Raw genomic sequence first — 14,278 nt, forward strand, 5'->3', positions numbered from 1 at the left:
GTTATCACACGTCAGCGTGCCAACTGGGGTTCCCGATCCCTGTACTATAAAATTAAAATTCACAAAACAACAACAAAAGAGAGGCTTCATAAAAAACAAAACATATTGTCTAAGCTTTAATGGCAGCAAAAAAAATGTTCAACTCAATTGTATAACAGGGGATAACATTTTTCACAATAAAAGTACAAAAATAAAACTAGCTTCAAATCATATTTACAGAGGCAGACCAGTATGACACGCTTTATTTACATTTATTTACAGTTGCACATATATAGGGTAAAAAAAAAAAAGTTTGTATTTACAGCAATATTTCAAATATAAGAGATAGGTGGCTGTTTAGTCCAAAAATTCCAGCAACAAAAAAGGCAGTTGAAGTCATACTTGGCATTGAGTCACGTAACATCCAGAGAGAAAGTCATTTAGAAATTTTAACCCACAATTGATGTTGCAATAGCTTTACACAGTTGCTTTACAACGGTTTTCTGACTATTTTTTTTATCCAGCTTGGGTAGTTATGACACCGTCATTTCCTCTCATTCTTACTGACCACTGAACAAAGTCTCTTTTTGCTCCATCTTCATTGAGTCTGCACTACTCAAGCTTTGCATACGCATTATCTCTCTCAACTTCTGTCTGAAATCTTTAGACGCAAAGTAATAAATGAAAGGATCCAGGCAGCTATTCAGGCAGCTGAAGCACAGTGACAGTTTATAGGCCATGTAGATAGTCCTGTCATAGAAGAGTCTTAGAATACTGTGAACCAAAAGCAGGATGTTGTTGGGAGCAAAGCACAAAACAAAGACGAGCAGAACAACAATGGCCAAACGTATGGCCCTCTTTTTCTGGGCTGTTTTTGAATCCCTGGCCAGCTTGCGGATGACACTGATATAACAGAATGTTGTTACACAGAAAGGGAAGAAGAAGAGAATAAACACCATGCTGAAGAGGAAGAGGGCCCAGGCAGACACGGAAGGGAGCATATTTTTCTTCAGAACATCAAAGCATGTGGTAATGTTAAGCTCAGGAATGTTATAGGTCAAGTCTGTGGTCATGAGAGGATAAAGAACCCCCAGGACCAGACCCCACATCAGAAAGCAGCTGATGACCGCTATGGACTTCCTTTGGCGGGTTTGTCTGAACATCATGGGTCTGACGATGCCCAGGTAGCGGTCGATACCAATGGCCATCATAGTAAGGACGGAGCAGTACATGTTGGTGTAGAAGACCAGGGTCAGAAAACTAAAGGAATTCAAATATGGAAAAGTTGTATTAGTAGTGAATTAAAAAATTAGAAAGATTTCATAGAGATAGGATTTTCACGTCAGTTTATGAATAAACTTAGTTAAATCTGCAATAAACAAAGGAAAATTGTTACTGCTCAGTTCACAGACAAAAAAAGTATAAAAAAGGCAGATATATGAGCATTCTTAAATGTGCTTTCAGCATATGTTGTTCACACTGGAGAAGCAAGGAGGGGCTTTCTTCTTTTTTTCCCCCTACAGTTTACTAGCACATGTCCACCACCTATAGCACGTGTCAAACTCAAATGTGGCCCTCCATGTCATTGTATGTGGCCCGCGAGAGCATAAAAGTTTTTAATTTTTTAAGATAAAAAAGAAAAATTGGTGTATTTATTCATATGTAGGGGGAATCGGACTTGAAATATGGGATTGGGCTACTGTACATTAGGAGTTAAACACTGTCCATATAACATAACCTGACAGAATCAAATTTAAAAGGATTTATTGTGTCAACAAGCAAACATATGTTTTCTATGCAACTGTAATTGTCACTTATAAAGTTATAAATAAATAATGAGTTATTTAACATTAAGGAGTAGTTAAATTTATTTTTCATTACATTTAGTTACGTGTATAAGTTATATCTGGCCATTTGAGGACAGCCACTATGCTGATGTGGCCCTCAGTGAAAATGAGTTTGACACCCCTGACCTACAGTTTGAAGAGGCTTGGTGTGAAATGCACGTGAATCTCGATCCAGGCTTTTTCTTTCACAGCTCTATTCTGACATCTGAAAGACTTTGTGTCATAGAATTCCAACCAGGCACAAAACAAAATAATTGATTTGTCCTTCATGATCACATTTCAAATGGTTGTCACTTCAATGTAGTATAGCGTGTGTCAAATTTAGGTCCCTGATTAGTCAAAGTTCAACTTGGTTTACCTTATACCGCGCATTCATTGGCTGCATGGTTTGTATGTAGAGCCCGAAAACGGTTTTAAGAACTTGCGTAGCAACGCCTGAATGCTAAAGTTTCGAACCCCATAGCCCAAAGCACAATTATTCGCATGTTTACATAGACTTTTCATTGCTAGTGCTTGCTTGAACGTTTTCTAAGGTGGGGCAGGAGGGGCAGAAGAGTTTGGAAGAGGTGGCAAATGAAAACAGCATAGTGGAAGGCCATTATAAATGAAAAGTTTAAAAAAACGTCTATCAAACAGTTTTATTATTCTTATTGTTTCTATTATTAAAACAGCAGTTCTATTAGCCAAAGTGCAATAACAAATGCTTTAAGAAGCTTGTTTTGATGATTTTTTAAATCTTTGTCAATAATGATACTAATATTGACTTAAAAATTGGAGGGCAAGGGATGGACGGATGCTTTTTGCGTGTGGGGTGGAGCTGTCCCCCTTTTTGCCCCCTGTAGCTCCGCTCCTGCACTGACAAAATAAAGTACAAATAAGCCTTCATAATAAATTTACGGTGCAGAAAAAATGTTTGAAAAAGAGTGATTGAACTGTTTTCATAACAAATTTGCCATATTTGGTTTAAATACCTGCACATTCTCGGACCCAATCTCCAGTCATATCCCTGCAGCTGGTAGGAAATCTGAAAAGGCAGTGCAGATCCCAGGGCCAGATCCGTGAGCGTGAGGTTAATCATGAAGATGATGGACGGCGTCTTTGGGGAGGTACGGAAGAGCAGGAGCCACATGGACATGCCATTTCCTGACAAGTTAATGGCAGTGACGATCATGTAAATAACGGAGATGACGATGCTGGTCTGTGTATTCTGAAACAGGGTGAGGGTCGCGTTGTCCAGTTTATAACTAGTATTTGTCATGTTGGGGCGGGTAGGGGCCTTCCACCTGTGTGCCAAAGTTTAACACATCAAAAGGTTAGATTTAGCATGCTTTGCAGTTCCTTCTCATGAATAAAAAAACACACACAAAAAAATGAAAACCAATCTGTACTTTTTCTGACGAAAGGTGTGAAAATGATACTGATTTCAATGTGATAGCTTTCACGTCTAGGCTGTTGTTTACGTAAAAGAAAAGCACGTGTGGGGTGGAGCTTTCACACAGGAAGAGGGTATCTTTGAATTGTGGTGAGTGCTGCCAACTGTCGAGTACATGGCGTACAAATGCAACTTTGAAAAATAAATGGGCCACAGTCACACAGCAGCTATTTCTAAATAGCTAAACAATATTTAACTTTTTAAGCTGTGGAGTGAAGCACGTACAGATTTGAACTACTTTTCATGAAAATAATCAAACACTGGACGAAAACCACCTTTCTCTTAATGTTTTGGGGAAAATTATCACCATAACGAACAACAAACATCCAATAAGCAGAACTGTGTCCTCAGGTTACAGTACTTTCCTGCTCAGCTGTGGAAAGTACCCAAACTTTTGGCCAGAATGAACAAAAACAACCTTAGTTTCGACTCTAAAATCACATTTAACAAAACAGTTTAACTTTTTTTTTTTATGAAAAATTTAAAGAAATTTAAGTTTTAAATTCTATTTTAAATTTTAGACTATTTCTTACATTTTGTATCGTACACACATATTCAATACTTAGAGCACAATGTACATAAACTAACTTGAAACATAAAACCGTGTGTTACTGTGTGATAAATGTTTTGTGTTGTTTCCTATTGTCTTGTGTTCCCAAATTTACCATAAAGAGAAGTGTAACATGTTTTTCACATAACAGTTCAAGTCATTTCCAAGCTTAAATTAAAAAAAAAAAGAAAGAACGAAAAAAAACACCCGCCATGTGCTCCCACTGATGTACCACATGGACAACTTTAAGGTTTTTTACCAGAATTTGTGTAAAGATTGGAACTTACCTTTGTGAAGTCAGACGCAGTCGAAGGAGGCTGGCAAATACGTGTGTCAGTTACTGATTGAAACACAGATGTTGTGGCAGAAGCCAGCTACTAGGGAAATGGGGTTTGAGTGTGCCAGAGAGGAAACACACCATGTGACAACTCGATCCAACTGCAGAAACGGCTACACTTATCAGTAAGTATTAAATATGCGTAGAACGTGGAAGACTCACCCTACCTGTCAACAAGTCTACAGATTACTCACATTTTCTCCTTTCTTTGTCATAGTTATCCCCAAATGGTAATTGAAACTCCTTGACAACTGCATTCTGCATTTTAAAACGTAAGAAATCCGTTTTTTGATTAGCTCTTTTCACTTTCACACGCGTCGGCACGTCACTGATTTGACTGGCTTGTGGTATATCACTAAAAAAAGAAGGAAAAACTCAAACATCCAGACACAGACTTTTACAAACAGGTACATACATTATTTTTTCTAAAACAGAGTGAAAAAAACAGGCTTTCAAAAGTTCATGGTGTGTGTGTGTGTGCTCTTTTGTCTCTGGCTTCCTGTTGATGATGACAGTTCTGCTTTATCTGGGTAAAAGTGTAACCCACACCACCTTTTGACAAAATTACTGATAGCTTCTCGATTGTCTCCCACCAAGCATTTTCATAGTAAATAAAACTCACCACGCAAAAAGTACTTCCCTTATGAGCCTTAGCAAGTCAACACTACACGGGGGGAGAGTACTACTGTTTATTTCATGAGGAACTCGTGCAGTTTATGCCTCACCCCGATTAGTTATACAGCCACAAATCTAACCCCAAATCTTGTTGCATTTTTGTTCATCTAGTTCAGTTAACCTCCCCGCCCCCTTTTACCCACAAAACATGACCCCCACCCATTAACAGAAACATATGCAACAGACCAGACTAGTACTTCTTTCTCTTTCAGTGCTTCACTTACATTTATTTCAAGGTAATGAGCACAGAGTTGTTCTTCCAGGCTACACAACGGATGAAATACAAATATTGGCTCACAGAAAAACCTTATTGTATGACACATTAAAAAAAAAAAATGGACTAAAGGTCAAATATGTTGACAATTTGCTCAACAGTACACAAAACAATGCCCTAAAAATGTTTCTTTTGTATAATTTCCATCCATTGTTTGACAGTTCTTTTATTTTTCACTTTGAATAAAATTTATGATAATCAGAAACATACAGGTTGAGCAGAAAATAACAAACTTTAAACAAAAGAGTCTTTTACAAGGTCAGTGTTTAACAGTTGACACGTGCTAATTAAGATACGACCTCCACCCTACCACGGATTATAAACAATGGAGTGCTGCAAGTTAACTAGAAAAAAATCCAAATAAATAAATAAAGGTGCTGAAAATTTGAGACCAGAACATTTATGGGAAGTGTCACAAAATACTAATACTAATGATCAATATTAAACATGATGAAAAACTGAATGTATTTTTGTGCTGTTTTGTTTTAATCAATTCAAAAACTTAGACTTAGACTGTGTATGAAATCCTTACACATAAAGTAAAATACTTTAAATCTTTATTTCTGTTTTGTTGACTATATCTTTAAAAAAAACAACAACATTTTTTTTGCATATTTTGGAAAAATTTAATGTTGACAAGTCATGATGTCCTACCCTAATCGGCTTCTTAATTCAAAACACCTGTAAAGTTTTTGTTAGTTTTTCAATGCTCTCTTATTCTTGATCTTTAAGTCACTCAATCATGAACAAATACATATTTTTATTTTATGAAACTTGAAATGTGTGCTTACAATAAACATTTTTGACCGGTGTAATGCCATATTATGATTATCTGAGACATTCAATGTAATTGTTGTGCTGTTAAGAGGCCATAATCATAAATATCAGCATGTTTACAATATGTGTAGAGATTCTATATGATATTTGAGTTTCACTTTATGAATTTGATAAAGAAGTATTGAACTTTTTCAAGATATATGCATATTTTTTTAGATGTTATAGTGCTGAATAAATCATGCTTAAAAAGGAAACTGAGTTATGGTTTTCCTCACAACACAAACAAAAGTTAACAACTAAATTCTTCTCTCTTTTTAGGGTGTTTTTATCATTTAAAGTCAAATGACAATCAGGCAAAACATCAACATGACTTAATATATAATTTAAATTCCCCTCCCCATTAACATTGTGACAACTTACTGTTCATCTTTGCTTTTCTCAAAGCCTCTGTCCAGCCCCATTACCATGGTAACCACCTCATAACAATGATCCGTCTCACGTTCAGGTGAGTGGCCCAAATGGATGCAGTCATAGCCCTTGCTGGATGAGCTCATGCGCTTCCTGTTGCGAGCTCCGGGCTGATAGAGCTGCATGGCTGGACGGTCCTGCGGAGACACAGAGAGGGCAAGCAGAACGGAACTGTCAGGTAAAAATGTAGATGAAAAAAAAACAACAACACGCAAAGAGCTCCGGTTTCATTCATTACTTTCAGTTTCTTTGTTTCAGAACATGGAAAGATTGAGGGATGACAGAGGTGTGGGATGCTAGATGATGACGCAGAGAGAGTCTAGAGAACTAACCCATCCCATTTATATTTTCTGCAGCTGCAAAAATATATCGCCAACCCACATTTCTTGTTAAATATTAATGATGATGAAAGAGAAAAAAGTATTGAAAATGCTTTAATCTACATTTTAGTGAATCAGCGAAAAGGAACTGCTGCATCCGCAAACAAAAAAATAGAAGTTTGGATGGATTTATTTGTTTATATTCTAATGAGTTTAGTTAAAGAACATCAACCAATGACAGAATGATCACAATTTTGACTTAACATCTACTTTTTAATAATCCAAGTTATTTTAAAAAGATCACTATGCTTCTAAAGCACTTAAAGAGAAAATTAAATTTGTGTAAATAAATCGTTTTACAGAAGTTAATGTGTACAATTATTTTTCAAAAGGAAGAATTTAAAGTTCCACTCTGATCCTTGGATGAGGACAAAAAAGACATACATGGATCTAGTCCAGAATGGAGCTTCTGGCTTGCCGTAGTAGCTTTACTGTCACACCTACAAGCTTTTTCTGGCCACATTTTTTCATCTGCTCTCGTTTCACCGTGATTTGAATAAAGACATACTCAGAAATCTAATTTTGAGCTTAATTTTCGTTACACAGGTCCTCCATCGTGAGAAAAATGTTGCAAGAACATGTTAAAAACACAATTTTCATGGGAGTGGGTCTTTAAAGTAAATATTTGAGACATTTCAGGAATCCTCATTGCATGAAAAACCCGTCATGACCTTTGATTGTCTCATGCTCACCTTCTCGCTCACCTTGTTTCGGAGGCGTTCCTTTCTGTTACTCAGGTCCTCCCTCTCCTCCTTTCCCAGTTTGTCTCCTCCATCAGCACAGTAAGAAAAACCATGATGGTGCCCTTCTTTCTTGGCTCGGTCTTGGCAGTAGCCCTTTCCCCACTTGGTTTCATCTTTCCTTCTCATGAACTTCTCGAAGTCATAGTGGTGTTGCTGCCGTTTCCTCTCTTCATCTTTTCCGCGGTAATCTTTGTCTCTCTGCCTGCGCCCATGCTGATCTCTCTGCTCCTTCTCACTCTCATGCTGGCCTCTAGTGGACAGAATACAAATTGCATATAATTTGTATAAATTTATTATGCAAAATTCTTATTTTGACATCTGGAATTCACTTTTATAGCAAGTTTCAATGTCTTTATTATTATTTTACAGATTATTAAAAAATACAAAACAAAATACATTCCGGTTATTTAATGTAATAATTACTTTTGACTAACATCTGTAAACAGTTTACATCAATTAAAGTTGACATAATATTATACACTCATGAGCCACTTTATTAGGCACACCTGTCCAACTGCTTACTAATGCAAATTTCTAATCAGCCAATCACATGGCAGCAACTCAATGCACTTAGGAATGTAGACATGGTCAAGACGATCTGCTGCAGGTGAAGCAGAGCATCAGGACAGAGAAGAAAGGGGATTGAAGTGACTTTGATGTGACGTGGTTGTTGATGCCAGACAAGTATTTTACAAACTGCTGATGTCCCGGGATTTTCACCCACAACCATCTCTGGAGTTTACAGAAAATGGCCAGAAATAAGAAACTATCCAGTGAGCGGCAGTTCTGTAGACAGAAATGCTATGTTGATAATAATAATATTAATAATAAATTTTATATAAAAGCGCCTTTCAAAACACCCAAGGTCACCGTGCAAAGTTAGAGGTAAAACACAATAAAATCACAACATGTTAAAAACAATAGATAAATTAGATTCATCAGCTGACAGAAGATGAGAAATTGTGTTCCAGAAATGCGAGCTTAAACAGATAGGTGTTGAGACTGGATTTAAAGATCCAGAGGTGAAGGGCCAGACTGGTTCGAGCTGAAAAAAAGGCAACAGTAAGAGATAGAGCATATCTAAACTAAACAAGCAGAAGACCACACCGGGTGTCATTCCTGTAAGCTAAGACTAGGTAACTGAGACAACAATTCACACAGGCTCACCAAAACTGGACAATATAAGATTGGAAAAACGTTGTCTGGTCTGATAAGTCTCCTTTTCTCTTTTCCTTCTATCACTAAGATGGTAGGGTCAGAATTTGCCGTCAATAACACGAAAGCATGGATCCATCCTGCCTTGCATCAATGGTTCAGGCTGGTTGTGGTGGTGGTATAATGGTGTGGGGGATATTTTCTTGGCACACTTCGGTCTTGTTAGCACTAATTGAGCATGATTCCAACACCACAGCCAACCAGAGTATTGTTGTTGACCATGTCCATCCCTTTATGACCAGTGAACACATCTACTGATAACTACTGCCAGCAGGATAAGACACCATGTCATAAAGCTGGAATCATCTCAGACTGGTTTCTTGAACATGACAATGAGGTCACTGTCCTCAAATGGTCTCCACAGTCACCAGATCTCAACCCGACAGATCACCTTTGGGAAGTGGTGGAACAGTAGATCGGCATCATGGATGTGCAGCCGACAAATCTGCAGCAACTGTGTGATGCTGTCCTTTCAATGTGCACCAAACTCTGACAAATGTGTCCAGTACCTTGTTGAATCTATGCCACCAAGGATTAAGGCAGTTCTGAAGGCAAAAGGGGGTCCAACCCGGTACTAGCAAGGTGTATCCAATAAGGTACGCGGTGAGGGTGTATGCATATTTACCTGTTGCACGTATCTACATCTATTATGAGGTTTGTGGTGGTGGTGTCATGGTGTAGAATAAGTTTTTGAATAGTTAAGACAAATGATGTCACATAATGAAATTCTCTGATTAATGATTGTGCACTTCTTACTTTTCCTTGGATTCCTTGGACTTCATTTGTCCTCCAGCTTTCTCCCATCTGCCCCTTTCTGCCTCCCCAGTGTCGCTTTTGTCCTTCATTCTGTCTGAATCTGGATTGTCATCTCTATCAGTCTTCTTCAGAAGCTGGAAATGGACATAGAGACTGAACTTGGTGAAAAGGTCAGCATCAAACAGTTTGACTGGAAAACAAAGGTTACCTTAATTTTAACATCCTTATCCGACAGTTTCTTCTGCTTGTCTGCTTCTTTTCGCTTGCGCCTCTCCTCTTCTCTCCTCTTTCTCTTTTCCTCTTCCCTTAGCCGTTTCTTCTCAAGCTCTCTTCTTCTTCGCTCCTCTCTTTTCTCCTCTCTTATTCTCTGTACAGACCAAAAACTTGTGAGTATTTTCTAATATTCTTCCAAATTTTTTGACAAACAAATTATGAGGTTTGTTTTTTTACCTGTTTTTCAATTTTCTTAATTTTTATGTACTCCAGTAGGGGTGTTGTCCGTTTGGCTGAGTCAAAAAACAAAAAGAAGATTACGAAAGTTATATTTGGTTTGGGCTTTAAAGATCTACTAATAATGCTAAAGCGGATAACAGCTTAATAAACAGTATCCTCATTGTGTACCTATGAGCTCTTTGGTTTTGGCTTCTATCTCCCCCAGTAGAGTCTCAGGGTTGGCCATAGACTTCTCCTCATCACAAGAATAGTTCTCCAGGAATCGCCTGTATTCTGGGTCTATAAGAGTTTAACAGATCAATTTAAAACAATAAAAGTGAAGATTTAAAATCTCAAGGTTCAACAATGATTTCTGGAAATTTCAAACCCTGTATAGATGACACAGTATAAGTAAGCCTTTACATTTCTAAACTTTTTTTTCAAAAATTCCTCTTTTACAAAACAAAATCGACCAGAAATATTCAAAGTCTCGCTCAATCATCTTTTGTTTATTGTAAAAGTGTTCCCAGTGGTCTTTTAATTATGATTATGCCATTTTTAGCCAAAATCTAAAACACGTGTTATTTTTCTAGGACATAGTTTCTGCAGAGCAGCAGGAGTTCATCTGAAATTCACCTCTGAGGTGTAGGCGGCACTCCTGACGCAGCGTAAACCTTCTCTCATTTCCCATGATCCCTTTGTTTGCACTCTCCCCCACTAGCTCACCGCCCCTCACACCACCAACCAAACATAATGGATGCAACAAAAATGGCGAGCAATGTTGGAGCTATCCAGCCATACAGTTTTGAGCCAGATTCCAGCCCAGATGAGGAAAACAAAGACGTTCATGGATGTAGTCGTCTAAAAGCGGATGCATCACAATGGGGCGGAGCAGGAAGCTTGCGGCCCGCCCAGCGTATTTTTTACGTCACAAATACAATCTTTTTCAAATTGAATTTTTTTATCTGGTCACGATTCGAATAAGGAAATATTCCGAAATTTTAGGATTAATGCCACAAGAACATTTTAACCCTTGTGCTATCTTAGATGACCCCACCCTTACATTGACGTGTTCTCCCTACCATGACTAAGGTGGATAAAGGTGGAAAGATTTCATGTAATCCATGGACACCAGTGAAGATCACAAATCATTGAAGAAAAAAGGTTTAACGCACTGTCTAGTGGGGTCTAGATGACCCAACTCCCAATGTTAAAGTGCCTAGGATAGCACAAGGGTTAAAAACACCACAAACACAATTTTCATAGGAGTGGATCTTAAAAAAATATTGGAAGTACATCAAACAATGATAAATATTTTTGTGCTTTTATTTCTGATGTGTACTACAGTTTTTTTTTTTTTTCCTGGAGACTATGTGTTTTCTTGGAGTGTGAAAACTCGCATTGTGGGGAAAAACATGCTAGCTAAAGAGACCTGGCAACAATGCTTCATTTGGATGATGGATTTACTAAACTCATAAATCAGGAAATGTATTTTAGATGCATATCTGCATCAGAAAGGAATTTTCAACAATGGAAGGTGAGACTGAAAGACGGACATACTTGAGCAAAATTTGTACTTTTTGGTCTTCCATCACTCAAAAACAAATATATATTGCTCTTAGTTTACATTTTTTTTAAAGAAAAACATTCACATTTTAGATTTCTTACTTTAGCAACAATATATTTGTCTTAAATATAAAAAACTCACACAGACGTATTTATATGCAGCAATTAGCAAGAACATATTAGAAATAGCTAAATTCACAAGAACATTTTAGTACCTTCTTCAATGCTTCCAGTTTTGGCATCCTTCTTTTTCAGTTTTTTCTTGGAAATCTTCTGAAAGGGGGCAAACTCCACCACTGCAGGATATTCTTGACCTAAAAATTTTTTTTTTTAATTTGTTATTTAGCAGATAATCAAGTTAATAGTTTAACTTAAAGGCCATAAATGTGCCTACAGAGAATATTACAGTTTGTGTTTTGTTATTTGTAGTTATTATAAACAAAGTCAAAGAAATTTGAACCAATACCTTTGTTGTCGATAAAGACGTAGCCGTCAAATCGATCCCTGAACAACACGATATCCTCAGTGTTTTTAAAATTGATATATGCTCTTGAAAAAAGGTGGGGATACAGACTGCAATAAAAAAAGAAGGAAAAAAATAAAATTAAGAATATAAAACATATTTATTGAAAAAATGAGTAGTTTTTCAAACAAGTAATAAATCACAACACACCTTTGATCTGCTGAGAAGAACTCAAAGTAATCATACGATGGGAGCGGACTTAGTTGTTCTTCAAGCTGTTCTTTTGAAAGGTTAGGTGGCAGTCTTCTGATCACAACCTGTGTACAACCAGTTACTCCAAGGTTATTAACTGCTGTTCTCAATGAGTGTAAAGTCTCTCCACAAACTTTCAGAATTAACTTTATTTAAAAAAAAAAAAAAAACTATCAGTCCTGACCAAAAGCTTGACAAGTTCAAACATTTTTTTCAAATCATTACCGACTCATTTAAGCAGACTAATAAAACTAAATACTGGAACCTGTAAAAGAAAGATGCAGGATATGACATGGAATACACAATTATTTTAAATGTAGTTAAAGCTACAACAAAAGTATTTCTGTATGATACTTTTAAAAATGTATTTGGCTAGTTTTCAAAATATGTTTATCCTACTATATAACAGCATCAAAATGGGCAACAGTCAACAGACAACAAATCCTGAAGTGCAACAGGATATGCAGAAAATTAAATAACCAAAAAATAAAAAAAAGATGTTTTGAGTGACATGGAAAGATCTTTTAAGTTATTTTACTGATTTCTCACCCTTGTTTGTTTCCACATTTTAAATATTCAATTCCTGAAAACAGTCTACTGTGCCAAAAGAATAATAGAAACATGTCCTCGTCGGCCTGTTTTATTACTGCTGCCACTTAAAAATGAGTGCAGTTGTTTTTAAACAAAGCAGGTTAAATTTATTGACATGGGTTCAGAAAGCATTATGAAATAGTTAAAATAGGGGTCTGCAACTTAAAGCTCCAGACCCACATGTGGGTCTTTTACCTTTCATAGTAGCTCGCTGGCTAAAGACAAATAAAATGATAGTAATTACATCCTAAAGTGAGGGTTTGTCTGTTTGATTTATTTAAATTTGTTAGGTTTTATAAAATCACAGGTCCAGTACCTGTGATTCTATATTTTGTCTATTGCATCATAAAATAATAAAGTCATGTTCACGCACGCACACACACATACACACACACACACACACACATATATATATATATATGTCAGCAGCAGTAATAGGAGTTATAGGGAAAAGGTGCCCACCAAGGAAGACCTAGGTTATAACAAGAGAAAATGCCTTTATTGACTCATTGTTTTAAAATTTGATAGGAGTGTACTAGCGACACAGGAATGACCCTATTAGAATATATTTTATTTAAAAGAAAGACATGCAATTCTTCATCAAAATAAAAACAAAAAAACAATTTCATTTTTTTCCAATAATTTTTCTCTGACAGCTTTTAATTTTAGTCAAGCCAAATAAATAAGTGGATAAATACAATTTCAACATATTTCAACAGTAACAACGATACGAATGCAGAGCAGTGTCAAAATATGTGAAAGGGTAAAAAAGACTTTAGGTAATCCGTGAGAAAAAGCCCAAATGGCTCTTTTGGTATTAAAGGCTGCTGACTCCCACTGTTTGTTCCGTCTTTCATTTTTAAAAGATATGGAGCCACATAATGTGACATTGTTGTGAGGTAAAGATGAAATATTTGCTAAACATAGTGGAAATGATTGAAAATCGTGCATTTACAGTCTTTTTCGCTGTCCTCGGTGCTGAAATGATCAGCCACTTCCTCCATGTCTGTTGTCTTCATCAAGAGTAAACAATACGGCGCGTACCAAAACGCTGCTTCACTCACCTTTGAAAAGACCTCCTTCTTCTCTTCTTTTTGTTTGAGATGGCAACCTGGGCTCTCCTGCTCTCTTGGAATGTCCTTAAATTGTATTTCGACACTTTTCTCCGTGTCCACGGCCATTTGGTCCTTTTCAGACCTCATTTCTCTACATCTCCTACGAGCTGTGTGCTCGCGATAACTCACGAAAGTTATCGCGAGAGTACGCGTAGATCGATGTTGGATGCGGGTGTTATGTTTAATGAAAACATATATTTGAGTACTTTAGTTACATAATGATGTTATGTGTGACCTTCATTAACACTTATTTTGTAACGAGTAGAAGAAAAAGGCAAACAATAATTCAATACATATTTTGACATAAACGCTGTTCATCTCCATATGCTCCCTCTTCTTACCGCGCAGCTGGGATGATGATCTACGCGATCCGTTCGCCATCGCTTGTGATCGGATTACTGGAAACTGCGCTTCCCTCAAAGCTGG

General features: G+C 36.9%; 2 protein-coding genes across 3 annotated transcripts; both read right to left on the minus strand.

The window, feature by feature from the left end:
* Positions 1-89: 89 nt before the first annotated feature.
* Positions 90-4,894, minus strand: LOC101167328 (P2Y purinoceptor 8). The gene is made up of 3 exons (XM_004081559.4): positions 4,096-4,894; positions 2,798-3,109; positions 90-1,239 (listed from the first exon to the last, which is right to left on the minus strand). Exons 2-3 carry the CDS (start codon positions 3,082-3,084, stop codon positions 540-542), a joined length of 987 nt encoding a protein of 328 aa, XP_004081607.1. The 5' UTR covers positions 3,085-3,109; positions 4,096-4,894; the 3' UTR covers positions 90-539.
* A 126-nt stretch (positions 4,895-5,020) lies between these two features.
* Positions 5,021-13,988, minus strand: LOC101167578 (regulator of nonsense transcripts 3A). 2 transcript variants are annotated; one of them, XM_011489296.3, is made up of 10 exons: positions 13,802-13,988; positions 12,105-12,211; positions 11,898-12,004; positions 11,647-11,745; positions 10,055-10,165; positions 9,884-9,939; positions 9,642-9,800; positions 9,434-9,567; positions 7,412-7,712; positions 5,021-6,476 (listed from the first exon to the last, which is right to left on the minus strand). In XM_011489296.3, the coding sequence occupies exons 1-10, from the start codon at positions 13,937-13,939 to the stop codon at positions 6,288-6,290; spliced, it is 1,401 nt and encodes a 466-aa protein (XP_011487598.1). In that variant the 5' UTR covers positions 13,940-13,988; the 3' UTR covers positions 5,021-6,287. The 2 variants fall into 2 exon arrangements, with proteins under 2 accessions (XP_011487598.1, XP_020568604.1); XM_020712945.2 differs by having other exon boundaries at positions 7,424-7,712; positions 13,802-13,986.
* Between the last annotated feature and the right edge of the window lie 290 nt (positions 13,989-14,278).

Source organism: Oryzias latipes, chromosome 21 (assembly GCF_002234675.1).
Source record: "Oryzias latipes chromosome 21, ASM223467v1".
Taxonomy (NCBI): Eukaryota; Metazoa; Chordata; class Actinopteri; order Beloniformes; family Adrianichthyidae; genus Oryzias; species Oryzias latipes.

Coding starts and splice junctions, on each gene's coding strand:
- LOC101167328 (XM_004081559.4), bottom strand. CDS start 3,084: ATGACAAATACTAGTTATAAACTGGACAACGCGACCCTCACCCTGTTT. Junction 1,240..2,797: donor TTGGGTCCGAGAATGTGCAG/GTATTTAAACCA, acceptor GAATTCCTTTAG/TTTTCTGACCCTGGTCTTCT.
- LOC101167578 (XM_011489296.3), bottom strand. CDS start 13,939: ATGAGGTCTGAAAAGGACCAAATGGCCGTGGACACGGAGAAAAGTGTC. Junction 11,746..11,897: donor CGTCTTTATCGACAACAAAG/GTATTGGTTCAA, acceptor AAAAATTTTTAG/GTCAAGAATATCCTGCAGTG. Junction 6,477..7,411: donor GAAACAAGGTGAGCGAGAAG/GTGAGCATGAGA, acceptor GTGTCTCCGCAG/GACCGTCCAGCCATGCAGCT.